General features: G+C 37.7%; 1 protein-coding gene and 1 long non-coding RNA gene across 3 annotated transcripts in view; one reads left to right on the top strand and one right to left on the bottom strand.

The window, feature by feature from the left end:
* The first annotated feature begins 120 nt into the window (after positions 1–120).
* The window catches only part of PUS7 (pseudouridine synthase 7), a 20,982-nt gene continuing 3,600 nt past the window's right edge, over positions 121–17,502 (top strand). Inside the window, exons 1-14 of one of the 2 annotated variants that reach the window (XM_031059041.1) lie at positions 121–623; positions 2,126–2,185; positions 2,820–3,198; positions 5,116–5,200; positions 5,329–5,430; positions 6,093–6,237; positions 10,495–10,606; positions 11,894–11,971; positions 13,585–13,713; positions 13,937–14,062; positions 14,357–14,418; positions 14,769–14,929; positions 15,806–15,932; positions 16,634–16,735. In XM_031059041.1, coding sequence (XP_030914901.1) covers positions 2,849–3,198; positions 5,116–5,200; positions 5,329–5,430; positions 6,093–6,237; positions 10,495–10,606; positions 11,894–11,971; positions 13,585–13,713; positions 13,937–14,062; positions 14,357–14,418; positions 14,769–14,929; positions 15,806–15,932; positions 16,634–16,735 — 1,579 coding nt within the window. In that variant the 5' untranslated portion in view covers positions 121–623; positions 2,126–2,185; positions 2,820–2,848. Of the gene's footprint in view, positions 732–2,125; positions 2,186–2,819; positions 3,199–5,115; positions 5,201–5,328; positions 5,431–6,092; positions 6,238–10,494; positions 10,607–11,893; positions 11,972–13,584; positions 13,714–13,936; positions 14,063–14,356; positions 14,419–14,768; positions 14,930–15,805; positions 15,933–16,633; positions 16,736–17,502 lie in introns of both variants that reach the window. The other variant, XM_005423518.2, reaches the window with a different exon arrangement.
* The window catches only part of LOC115948162, a 15,561-nt gene continuing 3,841 nt past the window's right edge, over positions 5,783–17,502 (bottom strand). The window contains exons 2-3 of the long non-coding RNA XR_004082013.1: positions 7,335–7,454; positions 5,783–6,165 (exon numbers count right to left, since the gene is read on the bottom strand). This is a non-coding gene — a long non-coding RNA (uncharacterized LOC115948162). The remainder of the gene's footprint in view (positions 6,166–7,334; positions 7,455–17,502) is intronic.

The raw sequence follows: 17,502 nt of genomic DNA, 5'->3' as shown, positions 1-17,502 counted from the left end.
AGTAATTGCTCGGCGGTTCTTGTTGCGGAGAGTCAAGTGTTTTATTTGTAGTAGTAAACTCAGTCTCTGTTAGAGCATTGAAATTGCTGCGGAGTTGATGTTTATGCAGATTCTGGCTTTTATGGAAACACCTGTTAGGAAAAGGGCCGAGACAATTGAGCAGCTGTCAAAAAATAATAGGAGCCTCTCACTGGCAGTCTGCACAAGTGAGGCAGTGTGTGCCCGCTCGCTTCAGCGTGCTCCTTCGAGCAATTATCCTGCAGAATTTATCCCCGACGATGGCTGCCTTTGGGCACACGATAGCACTCTGTAGTATGTGAGTCACTGCTCTGATGTCAGAATAGTCTGTGTATGACAACTCTGGAGTGTTTGTGCCCAACATCGAATTCTTCTAACAGTCTGTAGGATTTAACAACTAGGTATTACAGTTTTGTTTAAGAAGCACGAGATTTCTCTTCTTACTACCTTTGGCAGGTGTCTCAGAGGATTTCACTGTGCTGAACGCTATTTTGTTTGCTCTGTGAAGATACTCACAAACCATCTAAAAAGCCTTTTCCACTTCAGTGCTTTATAACCCTGCCTCTGTAAATTTTGGTACATGGGAAGAGAGTCTGGAAACGGAGGTGAATTGCTTCACTTGGCTATGACTTTTATTTATTGTTCCTCTTGAAAGAAGGATTTTATGAACTTTTATTTGAAGACAGAATAAAATTGGTGCTTTCAGCTTGAAGGTACATTGTTCTACTTTCTTGCATGTCTTACCACTCTTCACACCATACATACACTTAATTTTATAAGTCTCTCCTTATTTCCCTTTTGTTCATTTATTGTTGTAGCATTCATTTTCAGTTCTTCTCTTGAGCAAAGCATTTCAGACTTTTCTAAAACAATTGTTCCTGCCTTTTTAGCCTAATCTGGTGATCTCCTCACTGAGGTGTCCAGGCCATGAAGTCAGCCGTGGCTAACAGCTAATTGGTAACAATTACTTACCAACCCAGCAAATGCTGATTAGCAAGTTATTGGACTTCCTTTAAAAACATGCCTTTTAAAATTGTATAGATTATGCTATTTAGTGGCTGAAGAAATAATACAGGGTGATGTATGTAGCTCTAAAATATTGTTCCCTGCCTAGATTAATTTCTCAGTAACAGCTAAATCCTATTAATTTAGAAACTTGGTTGTTGTGGACAAAATTGACTTGACATGGAGAATTTGTTTTATTACCAGTTAACTTTTAATTACCAGTTGGCTGGTGATGTATTATGAAGACCACTACCTAAACACAGACTTGGAGAAAACTTCTTTCTTCCCCTTTCCTCCTTGGCCCTCAGGTTATGCTCTGGCCCTTGGGCAAGGCAGTGGTAGTGCAGGAGGTTGGGGTTGGTACACGGAGATTTGTTTCTCCTGCTCCTTTCTCCTGCTCATTTCTTCTGCTCCCATGTGAGTGCTCTCCATGGGCCCCTCAAGGGTGTCCCTGTCCCAGCATGAGCATCTCCACAGGCCACAGTCCCATCAGGGGTGTCCCTGCTCCAGTGAGGAGAGTTTCCTTCCAAGAGTGCATCTCCAGCTGTGTCCACTGCAGTTGTGCCCTTCTCCATGCTTTCCTGTGCCTTTTTGAGCACTCTGTCACGTGTCCCCTCTGTGCTTTCTTTTGCCTTTGCTGCCACTGGCAGCTTCTCCCTTTCTCAGATGAACTGGAGTGGGGGCACTGTGTGCTTGTTGGATGAGTTGGAGGGTGGCAGGGTTTATGGAGCCTGCTGAACTGGCCATGGCACACACAGGGCAGTTTATGGCCTCCTCCTGCTACCAAAACCTGCACTTTATCCTCACTACAGTCCTGTGCCAGTTGGGGGATGCTGGAAGAAAGGTCCTGTCCATGCCTAATTCTAGGAACCCCAGTTTCCTTTTATACACTTAGAAATAAAACCAAAGTTCTGTCCTGTAGCCTGCTAAATAGCAATAATAAATAGCAATAATATGTTGTGTCATTAAGATGGTAATACTTTGACAGTTGTATTTATTAATTTGTCTGTCTGAGTCATATGTGATTGCATTCATATATGTTTTCATAATTTTTTTTTCCATAAACCCCTTCTCAAAGAGTTATTTTCCTCTTTTTTTTCAGATCTGAAGGCAGTGGTTTTGCTGACACAAAGGCGGCAGCTCTGAGCCCTATTCCACCAGTGTGAGTAGTCATGTTCTTCTCAGTGATTGTTTAATTTCTTTGTTGTTTTGTTTGTCTCACTGATTCAATAATTTTGGTATCTCATTCCTCTTATCTTTTGGGCTGAATTGATGCCACCTTGAATTCTGTGTAGCATTGTGTGTGTTGGAAGCACATAGAAAACAAAGACATGAGATTTTAGGTTTGTGGGAACTCAGCCGTTCTCTCTCAGTCTTTGCAAGATGGAATCTTGATAGAAAAGGAAATAATTGAGAGTAGTCACGTTTAAGAGAAGGCTTGGGAACAAACAGTTTCTTAGGCACTAAACTGCTGCTGACAGCAGAGCCTGTGTGTGGACAGGCCTTCAGGCAGCCATGGTAAGGGTGGGCAAGAGTGATGATGGTGGTAAATGGTCAGTGTGGTACTGAGTCCTGCTCTGCTGTAGTCCACCTTGCATGCTGCCCTCATAATATCTTCCTTCTTTCTCCCCGAGTACATATTGTTTCTGGGTGTTCAAGATTTTTACTTGATGTTTAACTTAAATAAAGTTTATGGTTTTCCTGAAAAATTGCAAGGGGCAGAGTCCTTGGAGTGAAGTGCCTATGTTTTGATATTGCTCTTAGACAGAAAATAAGCCTTTCTTCTTCTTTTCCAGGGCTTCCTATCCTACCCTGTGCCTTAATCATGGAAACTATAGAAATGAATAGTGTATCCTTGAAACGTCCTCGCTCTGAGGATGATGTGGCCAGTGCAGATGAAATTAAAAGGCAGAAGATCTTGGAGAACTGTAAGGCAGAGAACGACTCTGGGCAGAGTATTGAGACTGTAACAGAACAGCCTGAGGACACAAAAAGTGAAATAATCGCCAATGAGGAAAGTGAGGAGCAGGAAGAAGAGGAACTAGAGGAAAGTGATGAAGATGGAGATCCAGAGAGCTTTGCAGACATGATGAAGCATGGACTGACAGAAAGTGATGTTGGCATAACTAAATTTGTTAGCTCTCACAAAGGGTTTTCTGGAATCTTAAAAGAGAGGTAACTCTTTGTCTTCTTTCATATGTTAATTCCTTGTGTAGCACAGCTGTAGTTCTCCATTTTCTTTTTTGGACTCACAGATTGCAGCTGGATTAAGTGGATTTCATTACTTTTTTTACTGCTAAAGAATGGTTTAATTTAGGACTTTTCTAGATTGTGGGTTGGTTTTTTCTTGTTTTTTTGTGTATTTGTTTAGGGTTTTTTTGGTGTGTGTTTGGTTTTTGGGGTTTTTTTTTTTGTTTTTTTCTTTTTAATATATTTTCCTGTCAAATGGAGCTCTGAAGAAGGAAGCTGCGTATGAATAGAGATATATGATTACACTGACCTTTGCTGTTTCCTTTGCTCTCTGGCAGTAGCAGAAACATAAAACCTTATGCAGTACATCCACCTTTTGTACATCTTCTCAGTGCTGATATGAGATACACTGAAAAATGGCATCAAAACCATCTTTCTTTGGTTCTTTGTTTCTCTCTGACTCTTTTGTCCTAGTGTCTGTAAACAAGGATAGTTAGGCTTTAAATTATTGTCTGCTCAGTTAGGCTTTAAATTATTGTCTGCTCACTAATGTCATTTACATAGAAGGGAGTTTCAAAATTCGGGATGTGGAATTTACTAAACATATACATTATATATTTATTAAGATGTTTGGTGCTTAGTAGCTTTTTAAAATTAAACTTCTAGATTTTTAAAATTAAAGAATAGCTTTGAATAAAACAGAATGCAAATACAAAAGGTCACTGAAGTGAGAATCACTGTTTCTCTGACTTAGCAAAGCAGTTCGGGTTGCTTTGTTTACACACTGAAAAGTTCCTGTGTTTAAATACTGGCTTCATACATAGATAATTTTAAATAAAATGATATATACGTATGTATGGATTTAATCTTTATGTGCAGCATTAAGCAGCTAGTGTAATCCTTCTCTGGGAAACATAGTCTATGCTGAACCTTCTTCTGGGAAATCTGCTAATTTTGGTTGGCCAAAGGTAGCCATGTGGTAGAAAATTCGTGGGTTTATGGGGGTTTTTTTTTGGATTCTAGTTTTTAACACCTATTATTAATTCACTCTTGGCATTTTTATGGAGCCATCACTAGCATGTCTAGACAGCTGCAGATAGTACAGGAGAAGACACTCCTCAGGAAGGAATTCTACCAATATGTTGTGTGTCTGCACAGAGGGGCAAAAGGGGGCTTGGGTGAGGTACAGTAGAAAGCTTCCCATGGTGAAGTTTTATTAATCTTTCAACATCGATAGAATAAGAATTATTCTCTTTTTTTTTTTCCACTTTGCTAGCAAATGGTGCTTAAAATCATTTAGCAGTTGCAACACAAACCAACTGTACTCTGTTATAGTTGGGCTGTTTTTATTATTAGACATGAGTGACTGAATTGAAAATGTCAAAGTAAAATTCTTTTTTGCTGTCATAAAGTATGCAAAGTAACTTTATTTGAATGATGTTCTGTACAACTGAATATATAAGCAAGGCTGAATTTGTCCTGCCTTCTGTATAGTGGCTAAAATGCAATTTATTTTGCAGGTGATTTGAAGTGACAGAGAAAATGCAGTACTTAATGCATTGCACATTGTGGCAGTGCAGTAGAGTCTTAATTGCCAATAATGACTGGGATTGAGGATAAGCATTACTGATCTCTTCAAACTAGTGAGAGAATGACTCAGGGTAACTACAGCAGGGTTTGGTGATCTGCAAAGAAGTCTGCTGCATTTGCCTGTGTGTTCCTGTGGTATCCTTCAGGGGGGTAGGAATAGGTTCAGCTTTCTCATAGTTAAGTTTGTTTTATGTGAATTGATTTACACAGATTCAGAATTTTTCAGTGAATTCTGCTAACAGTTTTTTAGGGAAGGACTTTATGTGATGTGGGATTTGTATTACAAATGTAATGCATGTTTCTTTCTATCAGATACTCAGACTTTGTTGTCCATGAAATAGGCAAAGATGGACGTGTGAGCCATTTAGATGACTTTTCTGTTCCAGTGGATGATGAGGTAAATTTTGAGGTAGATTTGGTAATGTCTATGCTTCTTAATGTTCCTTAAGCAAGAACATTGAAAGACTGGAAGTTACTCCATGAGAGTTATTGGATGTTTGTTTTTTCTCCCCAAATATGCATTAGGACCCATCAGAAGAAACATTTACAGTTTTGTCAGATGAAGACAAGCAGCGTTTAGAGGAGCTCCAGCTTTTTAAGAATAAGGAAACTAGTGTTGCCATAGAGGTAAAATTATGAAATGATATCAAGTTTGGGATGGGGGCAGAGAGAGGCTGAGGGAGGGAGTAGAAGGTACATCCTTTCTAATGTGTGTAAGGTATAAGAGCAGTTTGAACATGATGTGACAGATAACCCTAAACTGGACACAGTTTGGTGTTTAATTATTTGAAGTCTTACAGATGTACTCAAATTCATGCATGTGTGAGTTGTTACTTTGATTTTGGTGAGACTGTACACAGGAACTTAAATATAGGTTTTAATTCCTGTGGTGTTAAGATTACCTTGCAGTATTTTGGTTTCCTTCTAGTATATTGTTTTCAAGAATAAGGAGGTTTACATAAAACATCTATCCTGATGGAACACTACTTTCAAGGTTAGTGTTTAGTGATTTAATAGAAAAGAAGATGAATATGCTTTTCTGTAACAAGAAAGATAAGAAAATTACATTAAAGCATTGATATTTTTAAACATTCAAATATTCCACATATTGAAAGAATAACTATTGAGCTAAATTTGGGACACGGAGATGAGTAGGATTACACCTGGTAGTTTCAAATAAGCATTCACATACTAAATAATCTTATTTAGCTAATTTTTTTTTTCTTTTAAGGCACCCTCCGCTTTTGTATTAATTTATTTGGTTTCTGCATGTATGTGCATTAAAACAGGTAATTGAGGACACCAAAGAAAAAAGAACCATCATCCATCAGGCTGTGAAGTCCTTGTTTCCAGGACTGGAGACTAAAACAGAAGATAGAGATGGAAAGAAATACATTATTGCTTATCATGCTGCTGGGAAAAAAGCATTGGCAAGTGAGTTTCAGTATCACAGCAGATGGGTAAAGTAAATGCTAAAATTATCCCCAAAGTAAGAATTGTTAGCAAGTACTTCAAATGAGTGTGCTTCCTAATGTAGTCTTACTTCATTTTTCCTTTGTTTCGGCTGATGCTGTGCATCTAAAATGATTAGGACCACAAGAAATTATTTAAATTTAAATTTCTACTTTTTTTCTTTCCAAATAATTCATCCATACAACCATATTAGAAGAGAGAACATTATCTTCTACTTAAGTAGGAATAGGCAAAACAGAGGCATTATTTTCAGTATTTTTTGAATTTAACTTTCATGATCTTAACTGTGTATGTAAGTGTGTGTTGTGGATGTAAGAGGTTGTAGTTGGAAAATGGACATTAGATTGATAGATGGTGTAATCTCGATTGTCTTGAATATTGATGACAAAATTCTCAGTGACTTAAGTAGAGACAAGCATCTTTTTGTTTTCTCAGAGTTATAGTTTCGTATAAACATAGCTTACCATGATCATTACTTCTGCTTTCAAGGCTAATGATATTTGCAGAAAATTATCTTTATTCATTATAGATCACAGTTAATCTTTTGAAATAGTCAAAGTCATGAAGGATTTTCGAAATGAAATGTTATCCACTTTAATCTAGCAAAATACTGGTTTGGATACGAGGAATAAATTAACATGTTTTACATCTTTTAATGTTACTAAAAATGTTTTGCTACTATAAGTTTAGAGGATTATCTACCCACAGAATGGTACACATTTAACTAAAGATACTAAGGTTTGGTTTAAATTGGTTGCATTCCTCTGTCATTTCAACCTACTACAAATGGTATGTAAACCTAACCCATTAATTTTAAAGACAAAGGAGATGGAAGAACGATAAAGAAATAGTCATTTAAAATGGGAAATAAAGTAATTTCCCCTTTAATTTAGTTGTTTGTTTAAGGGTTGTTATAAGCAAATATGGGAATCTTATAAGCAAATATGGGAATCTTGTATTTTTATTGGTCCAATTATAATGTGCTCATGTGTCTTATTTAGTCATGTTTAGAAAATGTGTATGTTTGCATGCTTTATGCATGGAGTATGTATACTTACCAGCACAGAATTCTCCTCAGCCAGTTTTGTTCTGCTCGTTTGTGACAGTTTTTCCTCCACCTTTTCCTTCTGCTGCTTCTATTCTTCAACCACTGTTACAGTCAAGTGGATGTTGTTAAGCTGATTTAAGGGATAATATATAAAAGAATTTAAGTATTTGAAATATGCTGAAAAGAATTTAGTGGTGTATCTCTAGGATTAAAACGTAATGTGGAGCACCATCTTGTGATGCAGAGAAGCATCATCTATTTAAACTTGGATTCACCAGCTGTGATGCTGCAGGCACCTGTGCATTTGTTGGTGGAGATGTCAGTTTCTGTGAGTGTGTGCAAATGCTTATGGATGTAAGATTGTAAGATTGAAGTTCTTTTTAGTCAGGATTATATATATCTTTCTTGTTTATATAGCCACAAACATGTCTTAGCCATGAATGGGCTCCCCAGGCAAGAAACATTTCAGAAGTGTAGAATATTGGATTATTAGCTGAGATACCTGATTAATTTGTTGATAACATGAAACATTACCAAACGTGCTTCCTAAAATTTAAAATCAGATGCTGCTTTGTTTCTATAGTCAGTTTATCCTCCAAATACTTAAAATTACTAAATTGTCAGTAAACTGTTTTTCCATCATTGTCCACAAATTTTGTTGCATCTCCAGTTGAAGCTTTCCATATGTTCACTGTTTGCCTCTGCACGATTCCATTCCATAATTGTCTAAATTGCTGTCATCCACCACCTAGCTGTTGGATGCTCCCTGAAGCATAAACAATCCCATAACCATAAACCTGCATGTTCACCTCTAAAAACCCTTTGACAGTCTAAAAATTAAATGCTACTCTTTTGTACTCTTTATGCTCTGCATTGGGACAGAGGTCAGAACTGCAACAGGTAAGAGATGTTGACATTTCATACTAACAAAAATGAAATGCCAACCATTATGACCTCCTAAATAGCAACAGGGCTGGCCAAACTTGTAACAATTTCTTTAAAATCCCTACACATAAGTATTACTTAAAATACTCTGAAACAGCCAAGAAGTAGGCTTATTCTGTCTCTTTTTTTGTAGTGCAGTATAGGCAGTATTCATTTGGTGCAGAGAAAGTCTGCTAGAATAAGTTATATGAATTATCAATTTTTTCAGTTCATGTTGACAACTATAGTAAATTTTCCATGGTTTTCAGTTAGTGAAGCCTTTGCCTTTCAGCCCCTATTTCAGACACTACTATCTGGCTTTATACAACTTTAAAAGCATTTATCACACACCCTGCTATTAAAAAAGAGCTTCCAAGCCTCGAGTTTCAGCAAAAGGATTGGAAATACAATTTTATTGTCAGAAATGTAGCATGACTCTGAAACACAGCAGTAAGGACTGCAAATTGTCCCACTGCTCCATCTACCCAGTTGAATGCTTTGCCGTATTGGGTGAGGAATGGTTGAGTATCAGGACTGTGGCTGCAGCCTCCTTTGCACAGGGTCACGGCTGTGGTGCCCAAAGCATGAGGAGCCCATTGGTCTGTGTGGTACCTACAGAATTCTTTTAGTGTAGATCACATTAGGGCTCACTTCTTGACGTGTGTTGAAATGACCATGTGCAGGGTGTAATAGTTTAATATAAAGAATGGTTCCAGCTGGAGAGGGTTCACCTTTGTGAACTGAGCTCTTACTCTCTTCTAATTGCTAAGATCTTAGTGGAGAACTTTGTTCTTCCAGCTGAATGCAGTGTTTCATTGGCTGAGTTTGAGTAGTGCTGGCTCAGAAGGGGAGACCAGCAGGAGCATGAGGTCTCCAGTTCAGGTCCAGTGAAACTCTGTGGGAGGGGGGCTGTGCTTAGAAACTGATGGTGTAAGGCAAGTGATGCAATAATTCTAGGTGACTAAAGCCTGTACATATAGTTTTTTATACTGTAGCATCCAAAACTGTCTTTGCAGAAGTGTGTGCATGAATGGCAGCTTCTCAAAAACAAGCAAGAATTAAACATACTTACAGTCTGTGTGGGATATCTGGACTTTGTAAAACCAGTGTGAAAAAAAAGAGCAGTATTTCCCAAGAACTTCCTTCCTGCTTTAGTGTTTGTATATTGAAATAAGGCTGGCTTTTTCAGTTAGCTTTTCCTGTTATGAAAGATGCTTATGCCTCTTTTTTACAAAACCAGGTATGTCTGCTTAGTGGTTAGCAAGAGATAAGGGACTTCTTATTTAAAACAAAACAAATTCTTGGTTTTGTTCTTAAATAACAGGGAATTGATAAACCTCAGAATTGAAGGAACCTCACAGTTGGTTGCTAAACCTCTGTAGAATCAGTCTCCCTTCCCATTAATGCCATTGACAGTGGATTATTGGAAACTGGAAGTTTTATCTATGGTGGTTTTTATGTGCAAAAAAAAAGCTTAACAAATAATTGACAGTTTCCTTCCTTCTACAGAAAATGTCAGATAGTAGCACAGAATTGTAAATCAGTTGTTAATCTGTGGGATCTGAAGTTATTTCAACCTCTGGCCTTCTCTTCACCATACCTGCCATGGATTGTATGTTCATGTCTCTTTTGTACCAGATTTCTTGCTCCCATTGGATTTTAAAAAAGAACCATCTTAAAGCAATTTTTTGAGCATGATTTCTTAGGGTTTTGTAGTGATATGATTCATTCTTTTGTATGACACGCAGAAAAAATACTACAGAAATAAAGAATATGTCTGTATGTCTGTACTATAAATAATAATGGTAGTCTTCCCACAAACAGGGCTCCAGTGGTTCTCAACTATTAATTATAAAAGGAGCTAGAAGAAACGTGGTGTAGCTTCTGTTGCTCAAAGTCAGTATAATGATAATGTTTTTGAGAAATCTAATCAGGTGATACAGCAATTAAATGACTAGGCTATATTTTCAGATAATTTCTTGATAAAGGAGCTGTCACTGTTTCATTCAGGATTTTCTAGGTGACAGAACTGATTAAAGAGAAGTTTACAGTCCAGTGGAAGGGGAGGTCTTTTCAATGTGCTTTACAGCTTTTGCTGTCAGTAATTAACTCTTTCCTTTTCATTTTTTTAAAGCAGATGGAAATTAGCAGAAATTGAATCTTGCATATTTAAAGTAAATGTAGCTGCAATGGCAAAAATATTAAATTTTTTAAAAAGTGACACTTTAACCTTTTTGCTTTTAAAGATCCAAGAAAGCACTCTTGGCCAAAATCTAGGGGAAGCTACTGCCATTTTGTACTGTACAAGGAGAACAAGGACACTATGGATGCCATCAATGTCCTGTCCAAATTTTTAAGGTAAGGCTGTTGTTTCTGCCATCCTGGCTGGCATGCAGCCCTCTTCCTCCATGTTTCTTGTTGCTGTAAACATTGTGCTTCACAATTATGTAAGAGCAACACAAGTGATTGCTATTCTCTAATTTGTAGACAGCTTAAAATGAAAAGTTACTTTAAAATACCAAATTTAAAATATCGAAGTTTTATGAGGAGGTGAGAATGGAACAAAATGAGCCTAAGAAATTTTAAAGACTACTCTACAGCTTCAATGGAAAAAGTCCACAATTTACATTGGCTGATCTGAGAAAGGCTTGGCAGCTGAAAGCCTCAATGTACGTAACATGAATTAAAAGCCATTTTTTTCCCCAGTGTGTGAATATATGCAAGTATGTTATGAACCTGTCAGATATTGTTGTGATAATATGCTGATCAGTTCCTAAGCAGTTACAGTTGATAAACTGTTGTTCCATGTATTAATTTCTCCATGGCAACACAGGCTTAGTTCCTTTCACCCCATCAAGTGCAGAAACAAAAAGATTTGCCAAAGCGTGACATGAGCACAGTGAATTGCAGAGGAAGAACAGTTCTAAAATTGGGTCAGTTCAGTGATCTACTCATAAGGAAACTTCCCCACTTTTCCTTTTGCCCTTCTTGTCCAAAAAAAATATTTGTAATCTAGACCTTAACCAGTGAACTACTTAGTGTTGGTATTGAGAGCAGAATGGCAAGGGCATAGTTAGATGTAAGACTTTATATAGTGGCAGTCCTGCTACCCCCTGGAGCCCTTAACTGGAATAACTGGAAATACTCCATCCAACACAGGCTGTAAAGTACAAAGTGAAAAGGAAAGGAAATTTTCCTCTTAGGGAGAGGAGTGGGTCAAATTTTAAATTAACTTCTAATACTCTCTCATAATGTGCAGGCATGGTATTCAAACAGACAGGTTTGAAGTTTAAGGAAGAAGTGGACATGATTTTTTTTTAACTGAAGTTGGTGGTGGCTGTTCATTTCTTTATCCAGTTCATGTATATAAAGAAGTACTTCAAAGTTCATGTTTTGCAAGCACTGTTGTGTTAAAAGTTAATTGTCTACATATAATTAAAACAGAAGTTTCCTTCTGTTTTATGTACTCATGGGTGAGATTAGAAAATGTCACACATGTCAAATTGTAACCCAGTTCTGAGGAATGTAGGTATATTTTTCTATTTTTAATTTATAAGATTAATAATTCTAGGTATTTATGCTTAAAATTATGTTTGATCTCTTGCTATTTTAATATACATAATATCTGTTACTGTTGCTTTTAAGAGTGAAGCCAAACATATTTTCCTACATGGGAACTAAAGATAAAAGGGCTATAACAGTTCAAGAGATCGCTGTTCTCAGGTGAGTAAAAGTACAGTCTGGAGGATTTGCACTGGATTTGCGCTTCTGCTGTGGTAGCTTGGATAAATACCTAAAAGATTCAGTGACACATGTGGCAGGTACAGGTCCTGACCTTGTAAAGCACAGGTGGAAGATGCCACAATCCTTTTGTATTCTGTGATTACTGGTGATATTTTTAGTCAGTGGTGCTCTGAGTCACGGGCTGGTTACGTGTACTTGGCCAAGGCAGTGGGACAGATTGCCTGCCTGCTCTTAGGCTGCTTGGATCTCATGCAACAGCAGAAAAACAGAATGACACGGTGAAAATTATGTCCCACTTTCTTCCTGGCTTTTGTTTCCCCCTCTCTACAGCTAGAATCCTATTTTCTTTCCCACTGTACTCTCTGAACAGTGCCAGAGAAGGCTGACACTGCCCTTGCTCATCTGTGAGTAGCCAGAAGGGGCAAAAAAATGATGAGGAGTTTTTCCTGCCTTAGCCTACTCCCTTAAGTCACCTTCTAAGAGAAAATAGAATTTACTTTGCCATATTCTAAGATAATTATATAGTTTCTGGGCACTTTAGGTTAGTGTTAGATCCATAACTGAGAATGACAGATGTCTCCCAGTCACATATTGCAATATTGTTTTAGCTGGCTGGAACATCCCACCTGCACTACTTTTTACAACTTTCTGAAAACCACACTCCTTGAGTGAGGAATTCACAGCTTGAAAGCCAGAGGTTTAATCAAATCCTTGTTAAAAGGAGGGCATCCACTACTGAACTGCTCATATATTTTCTCCCAGTGTTCTGTATGTGTGTGCATTAACATATATAAACAGAAATTCTGATTTGTCACTTGTGAGAAGCCCCAGATTCACATTGATGAAAGGCAGCTTTGCAAAGTGGTAACAGTTAACCAGATGTGTGGTGTAACCATCTCAGGTGCTGTTCCATTTACTTTTTAACATTATCACGTTCAGTGTTGTGTCCAAGAGCCTCCAGAGTGCTGTAAGTGTTGTGTGGTGTCTGCTCTGTGGTGCCACAGCCTCTGACTCTCCTGCACAGGAGAGGGGACATGGCCAGTTGCCAGCCTGCTCTAAGCTGAGTATGCTGGCTATGCTTGTTCATAAACTTCACTATCCTGGTAAAAATTTAGCAGAAATGTCCAAGAGCAGCTTGATGATGCAAAGAACAGGATATGCTTCCAAAAATACTAGCAACAAAAGTGGCAGATCAGTGACACGTTGGATTCCATGTTCCTTCATCTGCACTAGGCATACACAGTAGCTAATTTTACTTAACTCTGTATCTATAACTGTGCTGACTGGGGTGTGCGTATTCATGAAGTAGTTACTCAGATTATGCAGAGTTCAGCTTGTGGGGTACAGTATACATCAATACTGCAATATAGATGTGAAAAGACGGTGCTAACAGTCTGTCACAGTCTTTTGTATGAGTACCCTTAAGAATTATGTATTATCTTCCTTTAGCTCTTTCATTAAAGTATTTTGAAAAGGCAACAGTAGAAAATTGGGGAAACTGGACTCACTGTTTTTAATTTTGTAATGGCAGCATTTCTGTATTTATCTGCTTTCTAAGCATAGGTTGGTCACTGTTGTCTGTTTCTTTTTAGAATCACTGCACAAAGACTTGCCCATTTGAATAAATGTTTGATGAACTTCAAATTAGGAAATTTCAGTTACAAGAACCATCCACTGAAACTGGGAGAACTGCAGGGGAACCATTTCACTGTTGTTCTCAGGTAGTATGTTAGTAGGTATTTAGATGGTTCTGTTAGGGGTTTTTTTTCTTCAAATAGAGAAGTGATATCAGTGCAACTTGTGCTACAAAAAATAAGTCCTATTGGCAGGAGACTGTTGAATTTGATGCATGCTATATAATACTGATATTGAGCTTTAATATAATGGGCATCTCAAAATAGCTTAAACCCTTAATCTGTCTATAACTTTTTTTTTAAATGCTAGAAACATAACAGGAACTGATGAGCAGATAGAGCAAGCAATGCATTCACTCAGGGAAATTGGATTCATTAATTACTATGGAATGCAAAGATTTGGAACCACAGCTGTTCCTACTTATCAAATTGGCAGGTATGTGTTGCTTTCATCCTCTCCCTCTTCTTTTTTTTAAATTTTACTCTTATCACCATGTAACTTGGTGTATTTTTGGGAACATTTTTCCAACATATTGCCTGTACCAGTTTTAAATTTAGATTCAAGAAGGATCTTGTTTCTGAACTTGTTTCAGCAGTTATCTTGCATAATAGCACTACTTTTAATATTGCGTAAGTCTAAACAGTAATATATATTTTTTTGATAAGCTGGCTAAATCCCTTTAAAATAGATTTAGTCAGTTGTTAATACACTTTCCTGTTTGAATCCTAGAGCTATTCTACAGAACAACTGGAATGAAGTAATGGATTTGATATTAAAACCACGACCAGGAGGTGAGAACTGAAAAATGATACGTCCTGTGTTTCTGCCTGTTCTCCAATAATCATATGTTTAGGAAAAGCTTAAGCCAGTTTAGCAGTGGAGAAGCAATCTTCAGACTCCCCCTTTTCTGCCTCACTTTCCTTGCTGTAGAGTTTCTTGCAGTGGGGCTAAAAAGGGACCTGAGTACTCTGTGTTTCCTCAAGCTCCATGTGAAGCCTTCCAACCTCAAATGTTCTGTGATTCTGTTCATCTCTAACTACCATGACTGAAACTTTAATTCCTCAACTGTTTTAATGAAAGGTGAGATGGATGCTTTTTTGGTGCATAGTTAAAATGTTTTTATTTTACATCCTTGTTCTAGCTGAAAAGGGATACTTAGTCAAATGCAGAGAAGAATGGGCAAAGACTAAAGATCCAGCAGCAGCCCTCAAGAAACTACCTGTAAAAAGGTGCGTGGAAGGACAGCTTCTACGTGGACTCTTAAAGTATGGAATGAAGAACATAATCTCTGCATTTGGCATAGTGAGTGTAAAAGTTGGGCAGTATTTACTTGAATAAACATTCCTTTGATGGTATCAGGATGAATTTAAAATAGACTCATTGATCCTTGATGAGTTGAAAGTTAAGTTTAAAAACATTTACATTTATCCTGCCTTTTTGCTGGAAGTACTGCTGTGTAGTAACTGATGACATCTCTAATTAATGTATGCATAAAGAGCTTTCCAATTTATACAACAGTCTCTCTGGTATGTGGGCAGCAATACAGTTATACTTACTAGCTATGTATAATACAGATCTGAGAATTGTGCAAATGTTCAGTTTCAGTGTTTTCTTGTTGCTTTAAAAGTATAAATCAAACTGATGGTGGGCTAATGAATCAGCCTGATATGGAGGTGATGGATCCACTTGTCATTTTCAAGTGCTGTAATCAAGATCAAGTCTTTGGAGAAAATACCTCATCACTAGCAAACTACTGGGCCCATTGTAGGATCTGGGGGATAATTTCTTGTTTATGAAGAAGATAATTAGAATAACACAGTGCTTTCACAGCTGCAGAGTTTACTTAAGATTTCAGGAGGTTGAATATGAATTCAATGTTTTATAATAGACCTGTATGTTTGACCTGCAGAGTTAAAAGTGTTGGGTTTTTTGTTTTTTGGTTTTTTTTTTTTTGTAAATTTAAGCATAGTTTTTTGTGCAGATTTCAAATGTGTAAAAGCATTATTTCTTCACATATCTTTTTCTCAAACAAAGAACAAAAATCAAATATGTATACCAAGAAATTGTGTCTTTTTGCTGGATGAGGTAACATTTCAAATATGCACCTTTTTGGTTATGATTGTCAGAAAAACCAAAAATATATCTATCTAGTGTTTATTTTTTTTTCTTTACCTCTAGATACCAAGAAATAATCGTTTAATGTATATTCATAGCTACCAGAGTTATGTGTGGAATAATATGGTGAGCAAGAGAATAGAAGAATACGGGCTTAGAGCTGTACCAGGAGATCTCATACTCAAAGGAGGTAAAATCAGACAAAGCCAGTGATGCTGTATATTTCAGATTCCTAGGAGAACAAGGCATGTAGTTTGTGTTGTGTCAGTGTTTGTCTGATACTGCTTACATAGTTTCATTTCTCTTACCAGTTTTGGCCCAGTGATAGCTGAATTCATTGGCCTGTTTTAGACAAATTGCAAGGAATTGTAAGCTGGGTATTACACTTCCATGAGCTGTTTGTTAGCCTGTTTTTTCTAATAACTGGATGGGGAAGAGACACTATGGAGGACTGATTATTCTCAAGACTGATCTCAAACCTAGCTGAGCTGTGAAGGACTGTGGAAGGACATGATGAAATTTTAACTTCAAAAGTTTTTGATTGCTCCACTCAATTAAAACTTTCTTGGCTTGTATTTGCTCTGGCATTTCCTACATTCTCCTTTATGTATGCCTGGTCTATGGAAGGGGGCTGTTCCTCTAGCAGTCCTTCCTTCATGCAGCTTTAAGTCACTGGAAGCCGGGCTGTGATTCTGGCAGTAACTGTGACAGCCTTGGAGGCTGTTACTTCTTTTCTTAGAAATGTTGTCTGTTAAGTGGAGATAAAACATGGTAGTTATCTTTCTCAGAGTAAGCTTATTTCAATCAAAGGCTTTATTTTAAATTTAGCTGAAGTTAACTGTCACAGGCATCATCTATACTGGTAACTTCATTTTTCTGTCCTGCCTGTAGCCACAGCTGTTCACATTGAAGAAGGAGATGTTGATAACTACACCATCCACGATGTTGTGATGCCTTTGCCTGGATTTGATGTTATTTATCCAAAGCATAAAAGTAAGTCTGACTGTTAACTGAAGTACTTACTCTGAAAACATAAGTCTTCTTTAAGATTGTTCTTAAAAGGAAGATTGGATCTACTCAACCTTGGTGACTTTTAAAGCAATACATCACTTCAGATCTCTAAAACATTAATGTCAGCCTTTTGTTGCTGCCAGGGTGCTCTGCTCAGTCTCCTTCCCGCTGGGAACCCCAGATGACTGCAGAGCAGAGTTTCTCACTAACCTGTACCACTGCAAGGATTTAATCAGGTACAGGATTTTGTCCTTGATGAATTTCATGAGGTTCCTCTTGGCCCATTCCTCTAGTGTGCCTCAGTCCCTCTGAATGGCAATCCTCTCCTTGCATGTACTGAATGCCACCCCAGCTTGGTTTAGCCCACAGATTGGTTGGGGTGAATTCCAGCTCTTCTCCACTATTTCACAGGACACATCTCAGTTCCTTGAGGAACTCTGCTTCTAGGTAGAGCTGCAGTCAGTAGTGACTATATTGTGAGATGCTGAGCCAGACAGCTGTTACCCACTTAGCACCCACTGTAATGTTCTAACCTGGGACACAAAGATGCTGTGGGAATACAGCTTTGCTAAAGGCAAGGCAGGCAACAGTCCCTACTCTCCCCTCATCCATAAGTGTAGTAATGTCATCATAGAAGACAGTAATGTTGGTGGGTTTTTTGCTTTTTCTCCCCCATATTAAAACCACAGTCATTGTGTGCCCAAGGAGGATTAACTCCATTATTTTTCCCAGGCACCAGAGTGAGCCTG

The sequence above is a fragment of the Geospiza fortis genome, unplaced genomic scaffold, assembly GCF_000277835.1.
Source record: "Geospiza fortis unplaced genomic scaffold, GeoFor_1.0 scaffold424, whole genome shotgun sequence".
NCBI lineage: Eukaryota > Metazoa > Chordata > Aves > Passeriformes > Thraupidae > Geospiza > Geospiza fortis.
Note: the sequence above shows the minus strand (reverse complement) of the source record. Positions and strands in the feature narration are given on the sequence as shown.